This window comes from Lynx canadensis, chromosome E2 (genome assembly GCF_007474595.2).
Source record: "Lynx canadensis isolate LIC74 chromosome E2, mLynCan4.pri.v2, whole genome shotgun sequence".
Taxonomy (NCBI): domain Eukaryota; kingdom Metazoa; phylum Chordata; class Mammalia; order Carnivora; family Felidae; genus Lynx; species Lynx canadensis.
In genome coordinates this window covers 57,523,831-57,545,899 of record NC_044317.1, presented here as the reverse complement: position 1 = coordinate 57,545,899, position 22,069 = coordinate 57,523,831, and the positions used below count along the sequence as shown (strand labels likewise).

Here is a 22,069-nt window from a genome sequence, read left to right as displayed (position 1 = left end):
CAGAATCTGAAGCAGGCTCCAGGCTCTGACTTGTCAGCACAGAGCCTGATGCAGGGCTTGAACCCACGGACCGTGAGATTGTGACCTGAGCCGAAGTCGGATGCTTAACGAAGTGAGCCACCCGGGTGCCCCACTAAGACTTTGTTTTGGTTTGGGTTCCCCAAGGAATAACCCTTAGACAAAAGGATTTGAATGTAAGTAGAATAAGAGAGGGAAGTCATCCTTTTTCCTTCCTTCCACCCTCTTAGGTGCAGAACAGAGGCCTGTAAATTAAACTCACAAAAGACAGATTCACAGAGAAAAACAAAGAGAAGTTCGTTAGGTGTTTACTAATTCCGGGGCACCTGGCTAGCTCAGTTGGTAGAACATGTGACTTCTGATCTTGGGGTCATGAGTTCAAGCCCCAGGTTGGGCACACACACACACACACAAAAGGTTTATTAGTTCATCTGCACTTACACGGGGGAGTACCCAGAGATGAGTAACTCAAAGGGCTGGCTAGAACCTGGGTTTTTATAGTGTCCTAACACAAGAACAATACATTTTTAGAGATATGGCAAGACAAAGGAAAAGGACAGTGAGCTTCTCTGGAGGTTAACTGTGGGAAGGCAAAAATACGGGGGAAACAGATGGGGTAAGGTGTATTTGTACAGGTCCGTCCTGGAGCTGTAGGGGAGGAAAATCCTCCTCCTCCCTCTTTGGGTCTCTGGCTGGGCCTGAGAATTAAACTGACATATGACAGATTCACAGGAGGAAAGCAGACACGTTTTAATGAATTTTTACATGTGCTTGAAAGCCTGCATCAGAGCCGGAAGCTCTCATACATTCAGATAAAAAAAACAATCAACTTGCAAAGAATTGACAAGCCATCTGAGGACATGTCAAGCTGAATTTTGAATCAGCTTTATAAATGTCATTACGTAGAGAGAGCTACCTTAAAAGATCTCTGGGGGAGCCTGGGTGGCTCAGTCGGTTAAGCATCTAACTTTGGCTCGGGTCTTGATCTCGCGGTTCCGTGAGTTCAAGCCCCACTTCAGGCTCTGTGCTGACAGCACTCCGGATCCTCTGTCTCCTTATCTCTCTGCCCCTCCCCTACTCACGCTCTCTGTGTGTCTAAAAACAAGTCAATAAAAACTTCAACAACAAAAAAAAATCTGTGAAATTAGGGGCGCCCAGCTGGCTCAGTCAGTGGAGTGTGTGATTGTTGATCTTGGGGTTGTGAGTTTGAGCCCCACATTGGGCGTAGAGTTTACTTAAAAAAAAAAAAAAAAAAAAGAATTGATAAGACAAAGCACTCTGGGCTGGGGGCAGTCAATAGTGAAGAAGTAATAAGGTTTGTTTATTTAGGCTTCTTGGTCCTGAATTCACTCTCTGGTCATCAGGATCCCTCCCTTCATTCTGGTGGAGGGAGGAGATTCTTCACACCGGAGACTGATCTGCTCTCAGAGAAGAGCCAGATGGTGGTGGGGCAGGGCATCAGGGACCCTTCTCAGACTCGTTCAGCTCGAGGTTTTTCCACCTTCGTGGCCATAAAACTTCCCCAGGAGAGGGGCCCTATGGGAGTCGTCACTTTCACAAGTGGTCGGAATGGGATTTCTTTCTGCATCTCGTTTGCCTCAAACTCAAAATAATCCTTATGCCAAAGTGGCGTATTTGGGGGTGGCATATTCTGGTCCCCTAGAGGACTTTCTTTGGGAGGTGGTCCCAGTAAGTCGAGAAGACAAGGAAGGGAGGCAGCCGACAAAGGGAACCCCATCCAGCTCGTCACCAATGGGACTCAGACGTACCTCCCACCCCTCCTCGAGGCAGGGGGGCAGGGGTCTTGAGCTGTGCATGAATCACGTGTAAGTGGGTGGGGGTCGGCTCACAGGGTCTCCCAGTCGGCTTGACAGACGTCTGCTTCTGACTTAAGCCGTGTGACAATCCAGGAAGGAGAGGTGTCTAGGACCAGGGGATACAGATAACAGGGTCGATGTGCTGACATCTCACTCTGACTGGAGGCTTACTTCCGGTGACCGTGCTGCCTGGCTCTTCACGAATCTTCATCCCATGTGGAATCACAGTTCTGCTAACCAGCTTCCGCACTGACCTAGATGCCATAAATGCACACTAAATGCTTTTCTGTGGGGCCATGTGCCCAGGACTTTACGTTATTGTGCTCCGGGACGCAAGAAGGTCATGGTGGCCAATAGCCCGGGGTCTGGAGTCACGCGCACGTGGCTTAGAATCCCAGCTCCACTGCTCCCTAGCTGTGCGGCTTTGCGCAAGTCCCTTCTGCTTGTCAAGCCTCAGTCTTTCTATGCGGAAAATGGGATTTCAATGCCTGCCTTTTTGGGTTCGTGTAAAGGCTCAACAGTGGGTTGGTTGCGTACAGGGTCAGAAATCAACAGGTGCTGATGTCACTTTTACACCGTGATGTTTTCGTAACAGTGTGGACACTCTGTGTGCAATGATTTGTTAAACCCACCGGTACATATAACTCTGTCATAGTTAAGGCCTCTAGGGTTTGGGGGGTCACACAATTTTATATATTTATTTATATTATATATTTACATTATATATGTATTTATATATATTTACATAAAATATATAAATATATATAATTGCATATGAGTATAACCTTATATGTAATAATTATAAATATATTATAAACATAGGTTTTAAAAAAAATTTTTGTTTAACATTTATTTATTTTTGAGAGACAGAGAGAGACAGAGCATGAGCGGGGGAGGGGCAGAGAGAGAGGGAGACCCAGAATCCAAAGCTGGCTCCAGGCTCTGAGCCGTCAGCGCAGAGCCCGACGCGGGGCTCGAACTCACGAGCTGTGAGATCGTGACCTGAGCCGAAGTCGGACACTTAACCGACTGGGCCACCCAGGCGCCCCTAAGCATAGGTTTTAAGACAGACTATACAGCCAGAAGTAAATCAGGAGACCTTACTGGCTGCATGTTTTACCCTGTATCATGTGAGTCAGGCCATTCTTTTTTTTTTTTTTTTTATGTTTTTGTTTATTTTTGAGAGAGAGAGAGTGTGAGTGGGGAAGGGACAGAGAATCCCAAGCAGGCTCTGTGCTCTCAGCCCAGAGCCTGATGCGGGGCTTGAACTCATGAACCATGAGATCATGACCTGAGCCAAAGTTGGCCGCTCAACCGACTGAACCACCCAGGGGCCCCTATAGTGGAAAATTAAAAAACATTTTTTTTAATGTTTATTTATTTTTGAGAGAGAGAAGGACAAAGCATGACGGGGGAGGGGCAGAGAGAGAGGGAGACCCAGAACCTGAAACAGGCTCCAGGCTCTGAGCTGTCGGCACAGACCCCAACGTGGGGCTGGAACTCGCAGACTGTGAGATCATGACCTGAGCTGAAGACACGTAGCCTGCTGAGCCACCCAGGTGCCCCTAGAGCGGAATATTTTAAATGCAAATGTAGGGGGCGCCTGGCTGACTCAGTCGAAGGGGGTGAGACTAATGATCTCAGGGTTGGAAGTTCAAAAGCCACGTTGGGCACAGAGCGTACCTTTAAAAAGTAAAACATAGGGGCGCCTGGGTGGCGCAGTCAGTTAAGCGTCCGACTTCAGCCAGGTCACGATCTCGCGGTCCGTGAGTTCGAGCGCCGCGTCAGGCTCTGGGCTGATGGCTCAGAGCCTGGAGCCTGTTTCCGATTCTGTGTCTCCCTCTCTCTCTGCCCCTCCCCCGTTCATGCTCTGTCTCTCTCTCTGTCCCAAAAATAAATAAACGTTGAAAAAAAAAAAAAGTAAAACATAAAGAGGGGTGCCTGGGTGGGTCAGTCAGTTGAGCGTCCAACTTCGGCTCAGGTCAGATCCCATGGCTCATTGAGTTCAAGCCCCGCGTCGGGCTCTGTGCTGACAGTTCAGAGCCTGGAGCCTGCTTCAGATTCTGTCTCCCTCTCTCTCTCTCTGTCCTTCCCCCACTTGCCCTCTGTCTCTTTCTCTCAAATATAAATAAACATTTAAAAAAATAAATAAACACTAAAAAAAATTTTTTTTTTAACGTAAAACAGAAAGATGACACTTTGTAAATCGTGAAAGGGACACACGAGCGTGACATAATCATTGCTCGGAGTCTGGCCCAGCTCCGCTCTGTCCTGTCTTTCCTTCACGCAGACCCGAGACGAACGTGTTGCCAGATGCCTACAGCAAGCAGCTCGCTGCGGCTCTGAGCACGAATCCACATCTGCGGGAGCTGCTCTTGGACCACAACGCCCTGGGCAGCCGGGGCGTGAGGCTGCTGTGTGAAGGGCTCAGACACCCCAGCTGCAAACTTCAGAGCCTGAGGTGAGTCCAGGCGGGTCTGCGGGCTTCTGATGGGCCCCCCACATACACCCCGTCTTCACGGGGCTCAGTCAGAAAGAGTATGTGGTGGTGTTTGCTTCCGCTGCCCTAGCAAAGCCCCACAGCCTAGGGGATCTGGAGGACAGAAGTCCCAGGCCCAGGTGTGGGCACGGTCGGTCTCCTCCGAGGCCCCGCTCCTTGGCTTGCACACGGCTGTCTTCTCCCCGTGTCCTCACATGTGCGAGTCTGTGTCCAGTTTCCCCTTTTTTTTTCCCCCCTTAAGTTTATTTATTTATTTTGAAAGAGGAGAGATCATGAATGGGGGGAGAGAGAGAGCGAGAGCGAGAGCGAGAGAGAGAGAGAGAGAGAGAGAGAAAGAGAATCCCAAGCAGGCTCTGCACTGTCGGCTCAGAGTCCGATGCGGGGCTTGAATTTTCAAACTGGAAGGTCATGACCTGAGCCGAAACCAACAGTCAGCCCCTTAACGGGCTGAGTCACACCCAGGTGCCCCTATTTCTTTTACTTTAAAAGGGGGGGGGGGGCGCCTGGGTGGCTCAGTCGGTTAAGCGTCCGACTTCAGCTCAGGTCACGATCTCACGGTCTGTGAGTTCGAGCCCCGCGTCGGGCTCTGGGCTGATGGCTCAGAGCCTGGAGCCTGTTTCCGGTTCTGTGTCTCCCTCTCTCTCTGCCCCTCCCCCGTTCATGCTCTGTCTCTCTCTGTCTCAAAAATAAATAAATGTTAAAAAATAAAAATAAAAAAATAAAAAATAAAGGAAGGGGGAAACAGGTCTAGACCAAAAGAAGGAGGGAGAGAAAGGACGAGGGGCAGAACCCACCCTCTGACCACAGGAAGTGACCTGGTTCTTGTCCCCTCCCTCGTGCCCAGGCTCAAGAGATGCTGTGTGGCTCCCTCTGCCTGCCGGGACCTCGCGGCCGCCCTGATGGCCAATCAGAATCTAAGAAGGATGGACCTGAGCGGCAATGGGCTCGGGCTGCCGGGTGTGAAGATGCTGTGTCAGGGGCTCCGGCATCCCAGATGCAGGCTGCAGGCGATTCAGTGAGTCTGCACCCCGGACCGGTCCTTGGTCTGTGCCGTAGGGCTGCCCGGAGACCGTAGACTCCTGCCCCGGACCCTTTGAGCTTTAGGGAACCCCTCCCTGGCCTCCTTGTACCCCACCCATCTCACGTCCACTGTGGGGAGTGCCCAGGCCACTCACCCTCGCAGACCCCACACCTTACTGGTCAGCGACACCCCGAGGGGTCTTCACGCCGAGCTCCTGTGAGTTCGTGACATTTAGCCGTGCCGTCCCTTCTCGCCGCAAGGCCACGGTTGTGGACAAGCCACCTAGCGTCCCCTGGGGGTCTGCCCCACTCCCACAGAGGACACTGCTTCTGATATTTCTGGTCACCAATGTGTGGGATTTCCCACAGCAAGCAACTATGCAACACCAGTGGGGTGTCCTATATAAATCACTCTGCCTCCGTCTGCCCGGAGGTGCTGTCAGGCTCCACAGGTGAGGGCTCCCCCCCACGAGACTGCTCCCCCACCACCCCCCTGCCACGTCTCCACCCCAGCCTCAGACGCCAGTTACAAATCCAAGTTGTCACCTGGCTTCTATCCCAACCCCTGCCCCAGGTTTGATTAATTTCCCAGAGTGGCTCATAGAACTCCCGAGAAACACTTAGGTTTCTCAGTTTATTAGGTTGATGATAACTATTGATCCTGTATGATACAGGATACAGTTGAAAGCCAGGGGGAGAGGTGCATGGGAGGAGGTCTGGGAGGGTCCCGAGAGCAGGAGTTTCTGTCCTCACGGGGCTGGGTGCACCGCCCTCCCGGTGAGGATGGGGTGGACGTGTTCACCAGCCTGGAATCTCCCAACCATGTGCTATCGTTTGTTTTTGCTTGTTTGTTTTTTGCGAGACAGACAGAGAGAGAGCACAAGTGAGTGAGGGGCAGGGAGAGAGAGAGAGAGGGAGAAGTGGGGCTCATCCGAAGCGGGACTCGAACCCACGAACTGTGAGATCATGACCTGAGCTGAAGTCTGTTTGCTTCACCAACTAAGCCACCCAGGTGCCCCGCTATTGGGGTTTTAGGGAGCCTTCCTCCTGTGGTGAATGGATCATTACTCCATTTCCAGCCCCTCCCTTCTGGAGGAGGGGGGGGCAGGGCTGAACGTTCTAAGCTTCTCATCAGGGCTTGGCCTCTCTGGTGCCCAGGCCAATCCGGGAGCCCACCCATCCCAAGACGCAATCCTGGTGTTCTTACCACTTAGGAATTACAGGGATTCAGGAGCTCTGTGCTGGGAACAGGGGCAGAGATCAGTATATATATTTTCTATGATCTCTTACCACGTCCCATCTCATTCCTCTGAGGGAACTCCTACTTAGCCTTTGAGAACCATCCCAACCCCCCAGAGAGTCTTCCCTAACTGTGCACAGGTTGCCAAACATGAGTTAGGTTTTATTTTATTTTATTTTATTTTATTTTATTTTTTCTCTTTTTTTTTATTAAATTTTTTTTAAATTTTTTATTTTTAACATTTATTTATTTTTGAGACAGAGAGAGACACAGCATGAACGGGGGAGGGTCAGAGAGAGAGGGAGACACAGAATCTGAAACAGGCTCCGGGCTCTGAGCAGTCAGCGCAGAGCCCGACGTGGGGCTCGAACTCACGAGCTGTGAGATCGCGACCTGAGCCGAAGTCGGCCACTCAACCGACTGAGCCACCCAGGCGCCCCTATTTTATTTTATTGTATTGTATTGTATTGTATTTTTAATGTTTATTTATTTATTTTGAGAGAGAGAGAGGAGAAAGAGAGACAGGCAGAGAGAATCCCAAGCAGGCTCCACACTGTCAGCACAGAGCCCGACTTGAGGCTCGAACTCACGGACCCTTGAGATCATGACCTGAGCTGAAACCAAGAGTCGGACGCTTAACCCACTGAGCTACCACGATGGTTCTAATAGACAGTAGCTCACCGTCCCAGCACCTATTGTATGCCAGGCGTGGTTCTGCATCCTGTCCCCTTAGCAAATTTTGTGCTCCTCCTGAGAAACTTAGGAAGCAGGTGCAACCACCATCCTTATATTACAGGCAGTGAACCTAAGGCACCACGTGAAACAGGAAACAGACTTGCAGACACTTTGCCTGAGGGTGCAGAGCTAGTGAGTGGCAGAGACAGACCCACCCAGACCTTGAGCTCTGGAGATCCTGCCGTGAGCTGTGGCTCACTCCTGCCTCCGTGGCACTGCCTTCCCTGGAGTGTAATTGCTTAGCCCTTTGCCTCGTTAGACAGGATACTCCTGCTGGAGACGATGGCCTCTTGTTCATCTCTGAGCCGTGGTGACGTGTGTAGGTTCGTGTTGGGTGACTGGACGGGCCAGGGGAGGAGCCAGGAAAGCAAGATGGCAGCCTCTTCAACGTCTCTTCCCTCCCGAGGTTGAGGAAGTGTGAGCTGGAGGCCGGCGCTTGCCAGGAGATCGCCTCTGTGCTCAGCACCAATCAGCATCTAGTGGAGTTGGACCTGGCGGGGAATTCGCTGGAGGATTTGGGTCTGAGGCTGTTATGCCAAGGCTTGAGGTATCCAGTGTGTAGACTGCAGATCCTGTGGTGAGTTCTTCACGGGGCCAAAAAAAGAAAAGGTTAGGATGGTAAATTTGATGTCACTTATACATACATATATATATATATATATATATATATATATATATATATATTTTTTTTTTTTTTTTTTTTTTTTTTTGACAGAGAGACAGAGACAGAGCATGAATGAGCAGGGGAGGGGCAGAGAGAGAGGGAGACACAGAATCCGAAGCAGGCTCCAGGCTCCGAGCTGTCAGCACAGAGCCCGATGCAGGGCTCGAACTCCTGAACTGTGGGATCATGACCTGGGCCGAAGTCGGATGCTTAACCGACTGAGCCACCCAGGCGCCCCGTGTCACATATATTTTACCACAATAAATCATAAATAAATAAGCATCAAGGCAATACTCACCTCAGTGTCAAATGCCACAGAGCTCCCTACAATAAAGGCATCCACAAAAATCCCTGTGGTTGTCCGGACAGACACCTCATCTCAGTGTGGCTGGAGACGAGAGTGAGTTTGTTGGTTTCTGTCACCGAGAAGTCCAGAGGGAAATACTGGTTTCAGGCACAGCTGGGTCCGGGGTCCCACGTGGTAAATCCAGGACTCCGTCTGTGTCTTCTCTTTCAATATATAGGAAGACGCTGTGCTAAATGTCAACGGAGGACACCTTTGAGGATTGGTTTTGGGGCAATAGTGTTTTCCTGCTCTGTACTTCTATCAGTTCAGGTGCATCCCAAACACATTACTGCTAATTTATGGCGGAGCATCAAAGACAGGTTGAGGAATCACACACGATGAGCACAGAAATGCTGTTCCGTATTTTCTGGATTAGTTTAGCCAAGAAAATGCGTCACACTGAAAAAAGAAAATAAAATACACGTATCATAAAATTTACCATCTTATCATTTTTTAGGTAATTTCAGGGCGCCCGGATGGCTCAGTCGCTTGAACGTCCGACTCTTGATTTCAGCTCAGGTCACGATCTCACGGTTCGTGGGTTCGAGCCCCACGTCGGGCTCTGTGCTGACCCCGCAGAGCCTGCTTGATTCTCTCTCCCCCTCTCACTGCCCCGCCCCCTCTCAAAATAAATAAATAAAAAGTAATCTCCACACTCAACGTGAGGCTCAAACTCACGACCCAGAGATCAAGAGCCGTGTGTTCTACCGGCTGACCCAGCCAGGCATGCGTTCTATTTTGCCATTCTGAAGCATACAGCTTCATGGTCTTAAGCTATGAAGACTATTCACTATTCACTTTTCACTATTCACTATTCACTTAAAGACTATTAAGCTATTCACACTGTTGCGCAAAGCATCACCACCATCCATCGCCTGAACTTTTTCATCTTGCAAAACTGAGACTGTCCATTAAACACCGCCTCCCCATCTGCCTGCCCCGGCCCCTGATAACCTCCATTCTACTTTCTGTCTTTATGGTATCTGACCACTGTAGGTACCTGATGTAACTAGAATCACAAAATATTTGTGTGCCCTGTGTGTGTGTGTGTGACTGGCTTCTTTTACTTAGTATCTTTTCAACTTTCATTCACATCGCTGCGTTAAAAGTTCCTTCCTTCTTAAGGCGGAATAACATCACATTACGTGGATATACCACAGTTGAATCCATTCAGTTCATCCCTTGGTGGACACTTGGAGTGCTTCTGCCTTTTGGCTATTTTGAAAAATGCTGTAAACATTGAGCCACAAATATTATTTTGAGCGCTTACTTTCAATTCTTTGGGCTATGTAACCAGAAGCGGAATGGATGGAGCATAGGGTTGTGTTTAATTTTTTGTGGAGCTGCTGTATTGTTTCCCACACTCACTTCACCATTATTCCTTCCTACCAACGGTGCATAAAGTTAATTCCTTCACACCCTTGCCAACATTCGTGGTGTTCAGGGGCCTTTTGAAATTCGTAAAAAACGTTATTATTATTTTTTACAATAGCTGTCCTAATGGATGTGATGTGGTACGTCCTGGTGGTTTTGATTCGCGTTTTCCTAATGATTAGCGATGCTGAGCATCTTTTCATGTGATTTTGGACCGTTTGTTTCTTTTCTGCAAAGAAATGTCTACTCACACTTTTGCCCATTTTTTTTTTTTTCAACGTTTATTTATTTTTGGGACAGAGAGAGACAGAGCATGAACGGGGGAGGGGCAGAGAGAGAGGGAGACACAGAATCGGAAACAGGCTCCAGGCTCTGAGCCATCAGCCCAGAGCCTGACGCGGGGCTCGAACTCACGGACCGCGAGATCGTGACCTGGCTGAAGTCGGACGCTTAACCGACTGCGCCACCCAGGCGCCCCTTTGCCCATTTTTAAACAATGAATTGTTCCTTTGAAAACGCATTACTTTTGGGGCGCCTGGGTGGCTCAGTTGGCTAAGCGTCCGACTTCGGCTCAGGTCATGATCCCACAGTTCATGAGTTCGAGCCCCGCATCGGGCTCTGTGCTGACACGCTCAGTGTCTGGAGCCTGCTTCTGATTCTGTGTCTTTCTCTCTGCCCTCCCCTGCTCACGCTCTGTCTCTCTCAAAAATAAAATGAAATAAAACATTAAAAAAAATATGTTAAAAAAAGAAAATGCATTACTTTTAAGATTGGGGGTAGGGGAGATAAAATTAGCATTGTATAGAAAACACTCATAATACGTGTTGGATTGGATTTCCTACAGGTTGAAGATTTGCGACCTTACTGCTGCTGCCTGTGAGGACCTTACGTCCATCCTCAGTGTGAACTGCAGCCTGAGGGAGCTGGACCTAAGCCTGAATGACCTGGGGGACCCCGGGGTGCTGCTGCTGTGTGAGGGCCTCAGGCATCCCCAGTGTAGACTCCAGACCCTCCGGTGAGTCCTGTGTTCCTCACCATCGTCTGAGTCTGCTCTTCTATCTGGGCTCACTGGGGTCACTCCCTCTTCTCCTAACCTCTAGCTACATCTGCCTCAAAGATTTTTCTGCCACAGGACCTTTGCACACACAGTCCTTTCTTCCTGGGATGCCCTCCTACTTTGCTATTCCTCCTGTTTCCTGGATAACATCTGTTTTATCTGTTAGGACTCCAAACAAATGCTTCATCCCCATGGATTCCTTCCTTAACCCCTAAATAAGGTCTGGGTTCTCAGTTTGGGGATTTAATTTGAGCTTACGCTCAATTAAATTTATTTTATTTATTTAAAAAAATTTTTGTAAGTTCATTTATTTTGAGACTGACAGAGAGAGGCAGAGAGAGAATCTCAAGCAGGCTGTGTTGTCAGTACAGAGCCCGACGCAGGGCTTGATCTCATGAACCATGAGATCATGACCTGAGCCAAAATCAAGAGTCAGTGTTTAAATATTAATTCTAGTAAAGTTAATATATTTTTTATTTTTTTAAAGCTTTTATTTATTTTTGGGACAGAGACCAGGTGCTAGTTGGGGAGGGGCAGAGAGAGAGGGATACACAGAATCCAAAGCAGGTTCCAGGCTCCACGCTGTCAGCACAGAACCTGACTCGGGGCTCAAACAGGTGAACCATGAGCTCGTGACCTGAGCCAAAGTCAGATGCCCAACCGACTGATCCATCCAGGTGCCCCTAGTTAATATATTTTTACAAGAAGGAATGGCTGAGGGGCGCCTGGGTGGCGCAGTCGGTTAAGCGTCCGACTTCAGCCAGGTCACGATCTCGCGGTCCGTGAGTTCGAGCCCCGCGTCGGGCTCTGGGCTGATGGCTCGGAGCCTGGAGCCTGTTTCCGATTCTGTGTCTCCCTCTCTCTCTGCCCCTCCCCCGTTCATGCTCTGTCTCTCTCTGTCCCAAAATAAATAAACGTTGAAAAAAAAAAAAAAAAAAAAAAAAAAGACTTCGGTAGGGGCGCCTGAGTGGCGCAGTCGGTTAGGCGTCCGACTTCAGCCAGGTCACGATCTCGCGGTCCGTGAGTTTGAGCCCCGCGTCGGGCTCTGGGCTGACGGTTCAGAGCCTGGAGCCCGCTTCGGATTCCTCTCTCTCTGCCGCTCCCCCGCTCATGCTGGGTCTCTGTATCTGAAAAATGAATAAACCTTAAAAACTAAAAAAAATAAAAATAAAGTCTATTTTTTAAAATTAACATTTGGGGCGCCTGGGTGGCGCAGTCGGTTAAGCGTCCGACTTCAGCCAGGTCACGATCTCGCGGTCCGCGAGTTCGAGCCCCGCGTCGGGCTCTGGGCTGATGGCTCGGAGCCTGGAGCCTGTTTCCGATTCTGTGTCTCCCTCTCTCTCTGCCCCTCCCCTGCCCAAGCTCTGTCTCTCTTTCTCGCTTAAAAATAAATAAACATTGGGGCGCCTGGGTGGCGCAGTCGGTTAAGCGTCCGACTTCAGCCAGGTCACGATCTCGCGGTCCGCGAGTTCGAGCCCCGCGTCGGGCTCTGGGCTGATGGCTCGGAGCCTGGAGCCTGTTTCCGATTCTGTGTCTCCCTCTCTCTCTGCCCCTCCCCCGTTCATGCTCTGTCTCTCTCTGTCCCAAAAATAAATAAACGTTGAAAAAAAAAAATTTAAAAAAAGAAGGAATGGCTGAATAAACCGAGGAACAAAAAGAAAATGCAGAAGGCTGTCAATTTCCAAAAAAAAGTCATTTTTCTCTATAGTCCCAAAGGAGACTCTGTCTGTCCTACAAAAGTCTCATCTATTATCTGATGTCATTCACGCTAGAAGTTTTGTTTTGTTTTTTTTCTTTCAAGACATTGTGCACAGCCTGGCTTCTATTGCTTTTGTTACATTTGGACAAATGCCCCATTTCTTCATTCTTTTCTCTACTGCATCCGGTCCACACTATCACTATGGAACCACACACACCGCTGTGTGTGTTTTAAATATATATATATAATTTTTTTAAATTTTTAAATGTTTATTTTTGAGAGAGAATGCATGGGGTGGGAGAGGAGAGAGAAGGGGGACAGAGGATCCTAAGTGGGCTCTGTGCTGACAGGCCCATGTGGGGCTTGAACTCACAAACTTTGAGATCCTGACCTGAGCCAAAGTCAGATGTTTAACCAACTGAGCCACCCAGGCGCCCCCCACAGGCCCCTGTTTTAATTTAGTCTCCTTCCTTCGCTCCCCAAAGCTCCTCTGTAGGCACTCCTGTCTTTATGTAAATGATACAGCGCACCAACCTCTCCCCCTCCCCCACTCATCTTTATAACTGAGGATGTGCTTGGTGCAGACATATCTAAGGCGTCCCTTTGAGCTCACCTGCGTTCAGTTATTTGCACGCACCGGATAGTACGGAGCCGTGCTCCCGTCCCCAGCTCTGCTGTGATGTTCATTCTTGTGTGTCCTTTCCTGAATGCCCCCCCCAGCCCCCACCCCCAACCTGGAGTCAAGTCACACACTCAGACTGAATTTGACATCTCCACCTGATCTGAATAGCTCTCTAGAAAGATGAGGTTTACACTTCCGACCGCTATTTAGGAAAAGCTACTTTGCTGGTATCTTGATGGTTATTCAACTTTCTATCTTTAACACCCTGGTGGGTGTAAAATGTTCTTAAACGGCATTTCAGTGTTGAGTATCTCTTCGTGTGCTTATCGGCTTTTTTGGTTTCCCTGTTCTGTGAATTTCCTAATTGCATAATTTATTTGTGTCTTTGGTACGTGTTCTATATTTGCCTTGCTCTGCGAATGTTCCCCGCTTTAGATATTAATCTTCCGTTGAGTGCGTATCTTGGAAACGTCTGCTCGGTAGGTCCTCAGCCTGTCAAATTGTCTGTGGATGCTTTCCTCAGGCACAAATCTGTATGTTTTGAGGTCAGATCCGTGTGCATTTCTATGATTTATATCCTTGTGAGGAGTCCAAGAATTCCTTTGCCATGTGCCTGGCTGGCTCAGAAGAACGTACTTACAGTTCTGGATCTCGGGGTGAGTTCAAGCCCCACGGTGGGTGTAGAGACTACTAAAAAAATAAACTTAAAACAAAAAAGAAGAAAGAAAAGAAAATCTTTTGCCGGTACAATGTCAAGGGTGTTCTCAGTTTCTTCTTTGTGTTTACCTGTGTGGTGAGGTGGGGTTCAGTTTTTTTCTTTAATTTTTGCAAAGCCATTTAATAAAGTAAGGAAATCCTGTCCTTAGCATTTTCTTTTTCTTTTTATGTTTACTTATTTATTTTTGAGAGAGAGAGACTGAGCAGGGGAGGGGCAAGGGTGGGGGTGGGGTGGGAGACGGAATCCCAAGCAGGCTCTGCACTGTCAGCACAGAGCCTCATGTGGGGCTTGAACCCACAAACCATGAGATCATGACCTGAGCCTAAACCAAGAGTCGGACGCTTAAACGACTGAGCCACCCAGGCGCCCCTTTTGCGTTTTCTTCTTGCAAATTTTCAGCTATTCATACACATTTATTCTGCCATTACATTTTAGAATGCATAAAAAGGTTGTTTTTTTTTTTAGTTTATTTATTTTTTACTCCTGTCTTTTCCCAATGTGGGGCTCGAACTCCCCACCCCGAGATCAAGAGTCGCATGCTCCTCTGACTGAGCCGGCCAGGTGTCCCTATAAAAAAATGTTTTAGAAGGCATTTCTCCACTTACCCCAATGTGGCTCTTATTGGCTGAGGCTGGGTTCTTTCCCTTGTCCACACACAGCAGGTCAACCAGATGTTTATATGTCTATAGATCTACATGTTGCCTGAGGGAAACACGGACACCCTCAAAGGAAAGGAGAGTTCAGGTTTTCGCCCTATGGGAGCCATATCTAAGGACAGGCAGGAATGTCTGAAAATCTGGAAAAAAAAATACTATACAGTGAAATAGCACTTTTTAAAAATATTGATTTATTTTTGAGAGAGAGAATGCATGCATGCTTGAGAGGGGAGGGGCACAGAGAGAGGGAGGGAGAGAGAGAGAGAGAGAGTGTGCAAGTGAGGGAGGGGCAGAGAGAGGAGACACAGAATCTGAAGCAGGTTCCGGGTTCTGAGCTGTCAGCACAGAGCCCAACACGGGCCTCGAACTCACAAACCATGAGATCACGATCTGAGCTGAAGTCGGACCCTTAACTGACTGAGCCACGCAGGTGCCTCTGACATAGCATTTTTGACTCTCTTAAGTCCCCCCAAATAGTCTTTTGATTGCAACAGTATGCAAGGACAGTGGCTAAGTGAACCCCAGCTCTGTGACCTTGAGCAGTGCATGGCACCCCACGTGTCCTAACAACAGATGGTAATAGCATTCTCCTCCCAGTGGCTATCATGAGAAACAGACGAAGTTATGCTTAAATTACTTGCTCTTGGGGCACCTGGCTGGCTGTCAGAAGAGCATGTGACTTTTGATCTCAGGGTCATGAGTTTGAGCGTCATGTTGGGTGTAAGAAAATGTATATTTTAATTTACTTAAACTAAATTAATACAATTTAAAAAAAGAAAGACCCTTATAAACCACTTACTGCTATGGGCTCATCTGTATAAAAAAATTCCCACGTTGGGGCACGTGGGGGGCTCAGTCGGTTGAGCGTCCGACTTTGACTCAGGTCACGATGTCGAGTTTCGTGGGTTCGAGCCCTGCATGGGGCTCAGAGCCTGCTTCACATTCTGTGTCTCCCTCTCTCTCTGCCCCTCCCTTGCTTGTGCTCTGTTTCTGTCTCTCTCTCAAAAAAATTAAAACATTAAAAAAAAATTAAAAATCAATTAAAAAAGAAAAAGAAACTGGGTAAGGATATAGCTCCGCCCCCCCCCATTCCAGGGTCTTTGCAGATAAAATTAGTTCAGATGAGTGCTGGAGCAGGGAGGGGCCCCTAATTAGGTGTCCTCATGAAGAAGGGAAATTTGGACACAGACACATGTGGAGGAAGACGCGGTGTGAACATGGAGGCAGAGACGGGGTGATGTTTGTGCAGGACAGGTGTACCCCAAAGATGGCTGGTGAACACCAGAAGCCTGGGGAGAGGCTGGACCAGGTTCTCGGCTGCCAGGGGCGGGGGGCGGGGCCAGGCTTCCCTCTAGAGCCGTGAGACCGTCAGTGTCTACCTGTGAGCCTCCGGTGTGGAAACTTGTTACAGCAGCTGGAGGAACCTGATACACAAACACTCATTGGATGGATACCCAACCCATACTGAATATCATCCTTCCTCTGGACCATCTCCCTGTGTTCCTTCCTTCCTCTTTCCCTCTTTGCTATTTCTCTCTGCCTCCCGTCTTCCCACCCACCTGCCCCTTGCTTCTCCCTTTTTCTGCCTCCGGTGGTGGTTGGTCGGGGGGGGGGGGGGGGGGGGGGGGGGGATGGTGTCTGGTCACCTCTCTGCACGGGCAGCTGGACAGAAAGAAACCCTCCCCGGGGACGCCTTTGGGGTGACTCAGCTCGCCTCTGTGCGTTCTGTCTTCCAGGTTGGGCATTTGCAGGCTGGGCTCGGCCGCCTGTGAGGGTCTCGGTGCTGTGCTCCAGGTCAACCCCCACCTACGGGAGCTGGATCTGAGTTTCAATGACCTGGGCGACAGGGGCATGTGGCCGCTGTGCGAGGGGCTGGGACACCCCACCTGCAGACTCCAGAAACTGTGGTGAGCTGAGCCCTGGGCGTCGGGACTGGTGGCCTGGCGGGGGCGGTCTCCGGCTGGGGGCGGATCTCTGCCCTGTGCTTCTATCGGAGGGACATCCCTCCCCCGCTCTGGAAGAGGGCCAGCGGGAGCCCCGAGGTGGAGAGAAAACCCGCAGAGAGCTCAGGCGGTAATTTATTCTCTGCAGGAGGCAAACATAAAAATGCCTCACTTTACCTTCCATCGTTGCCTGTAAACATTTTCTGTAAACTTTCCTCTTCTCCGCTGACATTTACTTGGGCAGATTCTTGGCTTCTCAGTGACCTTTATATAATAAAAAGTCAATCTGTTCCAGTGTGAATTTCAGTCAAATGTGAATTATCACTCCTCCTCCTTCTTTGTCCCCAAAACTCGCCTGGCTTCCACCCCGAGGGACTGTTTCTATTGTCATTTCCGAGGCTCTGGCTTATGTGCTGGTCTGGGTAGGTGGGCATCAGGATGGGGGCGGGGGGATGGGGCTCAGGGACAGCACTTTCCCCACCCCCCATCTGGCAGGCACCTCTCCCGGGGATCATATGCGCATTCTTACAGGGACCCTCCACCCCCACCCCGGGGAGGCGCCTGCCCGTGGCGACCGACCTCCTTGCACACCCCGTCTACAGGTTGCACCCTCATCTTCCTCTCCTGACCCCCCTGCACCTGTGACGTGGGTGGTTCTTCCTCAGCAAGCTGGTTTTTTCTCTTCCTCTGCGAGTCCCGAGCTGTTGTCTTGTACCTCGTTTTGGGAGCTGGCATCTCTCGCCTCACAGCCTCAGCCAAACTAAGATTAAAATATTTCCACTTAACATCCCTGCTGTGATACTACTTCTTTCAAAAGTTGCTGTGAGGAACAAATGAAGTAAACGCAAAGCCCTTAGCAAGGTGCTCGGCACACCGTTGTGCCTCAGTAGGTGCTACCCATTCTTATTGTTACCGGAAAGGCAGAGAATTCAGGAAAGAAACACAGTGGGAGGCAGATTGGAAATTAGAGAGAATCAGATGGCATATTGTTTGGGCAGGTGGCAGCCCAATTCATACTGGCTCCTAAAAGAGAGAGAGAGATTGACTTATGTAACTGAAAATTGGCTTCAGGTATGGCTTGATCTAGGCATTTGGGATTCTTGATCTCCATTATCTTCCCCCCCTCGTTGCTGTATTGGCTCCTTTCTCAAATAAGCTTTGCCTTGATCCTGCTTGTTGACGAAACACAACTTCTTACCGGGTGTAAGTTCTGAAAGAGAAAGCTCGGGAAATCAAGTATGGGTCTGATGCACTGGTTTTGGGTGGGCCCTGTGTCCAACTGAAACCATTCATGGTGACTTGGAGACAGGGGAACCAATCGACTTAGGCCTGGATCCTGAGCTCAAGGACAGTGTGAACCCCGGACTGAGACCGGGGTTTCATTGACAGACGGGGATCGAATTACCATAAAGGGGAATGGGTAGGACTGCGAAATCAGTGGGTAACCTATGGAGATGAAGTTGTGAGTTGAGAACCATCCTTAAATGCTTCCCTTAAATGTTTTCCAGCACATTGGCCTTAACCTGGACTGGCTGGGCACCACTCTGCTTTCTCTGAAATCGGTCTCCTAAAACCATCACCCTGAATCCCCTTGAAGACACTGCCCCAAAGCAGCTCCTTATATTGCTTCCACCACTGTCTTCCACAGGCTGGATAGCTGTGGCCTCACAGCCAAAGCTTGTGAGCATCTTGCTTCCGCCCTGGGCGTCAGCCAGACCCTGACGGAGCTCTATCTGACCAACAACGCCCTGGGGGATACGGGGGTCAGGCTGCTGTGCAAAGGGCTGAGTCATCCTGGCTGCAAACTTCGAGTGCTCTGGTGAGAGACGGGTTTCTGGTTCTGAAGGAGGCGGGGCCTGGGGCTTGGAGTTGGGAGTGAGGGTCAACAATCGAGACGCCCATTGGAGATGGGCAAGTAGGCCAAAAGATTCGGAAACGTCTCCTTCATGCACTAATGTATGCAAGCAGTGTGGGATGCGGAGGCCTTCCGGCCTCTTCGCTCCTCAATATCCCCATCTATAAAAGGGGGGAACCCTGGCTGCTTCTTCTTAAAGATGGCCACAAATTGGGGCGCCTGGGTGGCTCAGTCAGTTGAGCGTCCGACTTCGGCTCAGGTCACGATCTCGCGGTCCGGTCCGTGAGTTCGAGCCCCGCATCGGGCTCTGGGCTGATGGCTCGGAGCCTGGAGCCTGCTTCGGATTCTGTGTCTCCCTCTCTCTCTGCCCCTCCCCTGCTCATGCTCTGTCTCTCTCTCTCAAAAATAAAGAAAAACATTTAAAAAAAAAAAAAAACGATGGCCACAAATTAAACCAGTGAAGAGGTTAGAGACTTGGGATAGTGTGGTAGCTCAGAGTCCAGCCTACCTCCCCATGGGACTCGGTTCCCAACCAAGTACCGGATGATGGGATTATGTTAACAAGGCAGGACGTGTGAGAGATTTGAGGTTACCTTGGAATGCCGCAGCCTGGGCCTGGGATGACCTTTCCCGCTGTGTCCTCAGGTTATTTGGGATGGACCTGAACAAAATGACGCACAGAAGGCTGGATGTGCTTCGGGGCACAAGACCTCACCTGGACGTTGGCTGCTGAATGGCTCTAGCTCTCCTCTTGAAGGCAGGGCAGCGGGAGAGCATCCCAGGACCCCGCTGGTCAACGGTGATGAGCGCTCCCATGCAGGATGGATCCTGTCTGCTTGGGGACTGGGTCACGGCATCCTGGAGCCTGGAGCTTGGAGCTTCAGTTTGGGGGATGCTACGGTCATGGACAGGACCTGAGGATTCTCGAGCAGGGGCTCTAAGCCGAGGGCAATTTTTGCACCCCTCCCTGGGATACTTGGCAATGTCAGGATTCCCCAAATGCTGGGGATCCATCCTGTAACACACAAGACAGCCCCCTCCAGCCGGGCCTGCAGCCGAAATGGCACTTGTGGCAAAGTTGAGGATTAGCGGTGCCGTGAGGGTGCTAGACAGTCTTGAAGGCCGGGCCGGGTGCCAGAGAATACCGGTCAGGCCAGCAGCCCCGCCACCCACTCCCTTGCAGTCCTGCTTTGCACTCGGTCCTGCCCGATGGCCGGATACCTCACCGGGATTAGCCCACTGTAGGCTGGCCTGTGACCTGTCCCATGCTGCAGAGGACACGGGCGAAACCACTTTCCTAGTTGGGGACTGGAGAGAGGGACTCAATCCAAGCCAGTTGATTGATCCCAGGAACGCCCAAGGACACCATGCGTGTGCTGAAATGAAGACATTAGCCTAAGGCTGGAACTTAGCAGGGAGCACCTGGAGCTTATGGAGGAAAGTGACCCTGGAGCCCATGAAGGCCTGGAAAAGGGAGCTAACTCCGACTCTGCAGACATTCCTGTGGACATCAGGGTCTCATTAACACTTGACTCTTGAAACCAAGGCCTTTCCTTCCTGAGCGCCCTTGACTGGTCTGTCCTCCAGCCCCTTACAACCCCACAAACCATGCCCCAGACCCTTTGCTAAGCTGAACAAGGAGAAACCTGGCCCACTCACCACCCAGGCCCTTAGGTGGCCTCCAGGAAGACCTATGCACATGTCTGGGGCTGTAGGAATATGTTAACATGCCTTGGAAGAGGAGTGGTGGGAGGGGATCCTGGTCTGACAAGGTCTAGAATGCTGGGGCAAGACTGCTCCTTGGTGTGAGCCAATTTCAGGCACAGCCCTCTAGGAGGCAAGTGTTGAAATGGAAGCCGCCCTGACATCCTCAAGGTCTTAGGAGCAACCAAGCTAGTGTTCGCTTGGTACCATTAACCCACTCACTGAAGAACCCGCAATTAGGCGTTTAGCTCTAAGATACACCCCCTTTCCTTGTGATTCTTTCCCAATGTGCAATCTTGGCTTTGCCTGTAGCCAATCTGAATGGAGGACACTTCACCCATGTCCCTATAACTATGGTGGGGAAGTCCAGGACTTCTCAGGGCTCAATTGGTTTCTCATGTTCTACAAAACCTGTTTTAAGGTCAAAGACTTCCTTTACTGAAGGTGTAAGGGCGGGGGGAGCAGAGATGATCCAGCCCTTCCCTCCCACATTGCCGAAAAGCCAAGGGCCCATTTCTAAACAAAGCCACAAACCCACACAAAATCATGGTTATTTTATTGAAGTGTTTCACCATTTGGAGATGTTAAGGCTAAAATAGGACCGGAGAGCCTGGGTGGTGGCTGAGTCGGTGAAGCATGTGGACTCGGTTGCAGCTCGGGTCCTAATCCTCGCGTTGCCTCGCATCGTTGCCAGAGCAGACCACGCTTGGCGTTCTCTGCCCCTCCTCTGCTCGTTCTAAGAGCCTGAACTGGGACTCAACGTAGAATAAAGGGGTTAAGGCATTCAGAGGGAAAAGGCATTCACAGGCATCAGAGGGAAAACCGGTCCTTGGCTTCTTGCTACCCGTGGGCTAAAGGTTGTACACCACACTCCATTAGAACAAATGGCTGTGGGGGGAGCCAGCCTGCTGGAGGGATGGGTGGGCTGGAAGCCGCAGCTTGGGTCCAGGACAGCAGGCTGGGAAGTTCAGCTTTCCAAGCTCTAGGACGTTGAGGATTTCCTCAGACAAGGACACACAAAAATGGGAGCACTTTCCAGACAGAGAACGGGAAGTGCCCCCATTTTGTGTATCCCAGTCTGAGCACTGCGAAGGATTTGCCTCCTAGCTGGAGGCACCACCGGGACATCTAGGTGCAGAAAAAAGTCTCAGGTTATGAACGCATTAGGGGCGCTATGCATGGCCAGGTCATAGGTGTTGACCTCGCAAAAACCAAAGGTAGATCTCCAGCCCATTCTCTGCCCCGACACCCCACTTGCCTTGGAGAGCTCAGCAGTTGATACATAAGCTGTGACAGTCTGACGACACCAAGAGGGACTCCGCTGATGGTGCCCACCAGTGACACCCAAATATAGTAGCACTTTTCACTGATTTGTCTGAAGAGTGCTTCCACATTTGAGTACCACGGGAGAGCAGAGCATTGCCCAGAGGGAGCCCGGACTGGGCTCGGAAGAACCCGACGGGTTTCTAAGGACCCACCCCACGGTTCCGAGGGGATCTTCCCAATCGGTGACACTCAAAAAATGGCGGCACTTTCCTACTTAGAACAGAAAGTGCCCCCACAGTTTGAGTACCACAGACTGTGTTTAAGGAACGCCAACCATCCCACCTGCCAGGCAGAAATCGCTTGCAGGGTTGGATTAAACCCACCTTGACCCTAGAAGTCTGGGAAGCGGTACACTAAAGTGAAGATTTATTAGAAGTCAAAGTTCACGCAAACCGCCCGATTAGCACAGAAATAGCTCAGCTAAGGAGAACACTGCCCATGTATGTATCCGTCACCCCAGGCCCAAGGAATTTAACCACGGTGGTGGGTAACTTAGGAACTTGGGGGCGGTTGTAGTTAGGCCTTCACATGGATGATTGGAACAGCCTTACTACCCTGAAGGCCACTCCTACCCTAAACACCCTTGAAAAATGAACCCCAGCTACACCCACGGGGCACCTGTAGGCAAGAACCCCAGAAAGATGGCGAACACACCACATGGGGAGAGTCCTTGAGAAAGCTTGGGAGCTTGGGAGCTGGGGAAACAGGGGCCAAGGGGCGGGGGAAAAGCCGTCAGTGCATGATCAGAATGCAGGAAGTAAGGGAAACATCTCCA

The 22,069-nt window shown here is 50.2% G+C and overlaps 1 protein-coding gene across 8 annotated transcripts in view; it reads left to right on the top strand.

Moving 5' to 3' along the window:
* Positions 1–21,338, top strand: part of NLRP12 (NLR family pyrin domain containing 12) — a 33,530-nt gene extending 12,192 nt beyond the window's left edge. For 3 of the 8 annotated variants that reach the window (XM_030298224.1, XM_030298230.1, XM_030298229.1), the window contains 7 exons: positions 4,126–4,296; positions 5,180–5,350; positions 7,737–7,907; positions 10,559–10,729; positions 16,203–16,373; positions 18,058–18,228; positions 18,910–21,338. In XM_030298224.1, coding sequence (XP_030154084.1) covers positions 4,126–4,296; positions 5,180–5,350; positions 7,737–7,907; positions 10,559–10,729; positions 16,203–16,373; positions 18,058–18,228; positions 18,910–18,997 — 1,114 coding nt within the window. In that variant the 3' untranslated portion in view covers positions 18,998–21,338. Of the gene's footprint in view, positions 1–4,125; positions 4,297–5,179; positions 5,351–7,736; positions 7,908–8,045; positions 8,086–10,558; positions 10,730–16,202; positions 16,374–17,917; positions 18,229–18,909 lie in introns of those variants that run through there. The other 5 variants (XM_030298225.1, XM_030298226.1, XM_030298228.1 and 2 more) reach the window with 5 other exon arrangements.
* Positions 21,339–22,069: the final 731 nt, after the last annotated feature.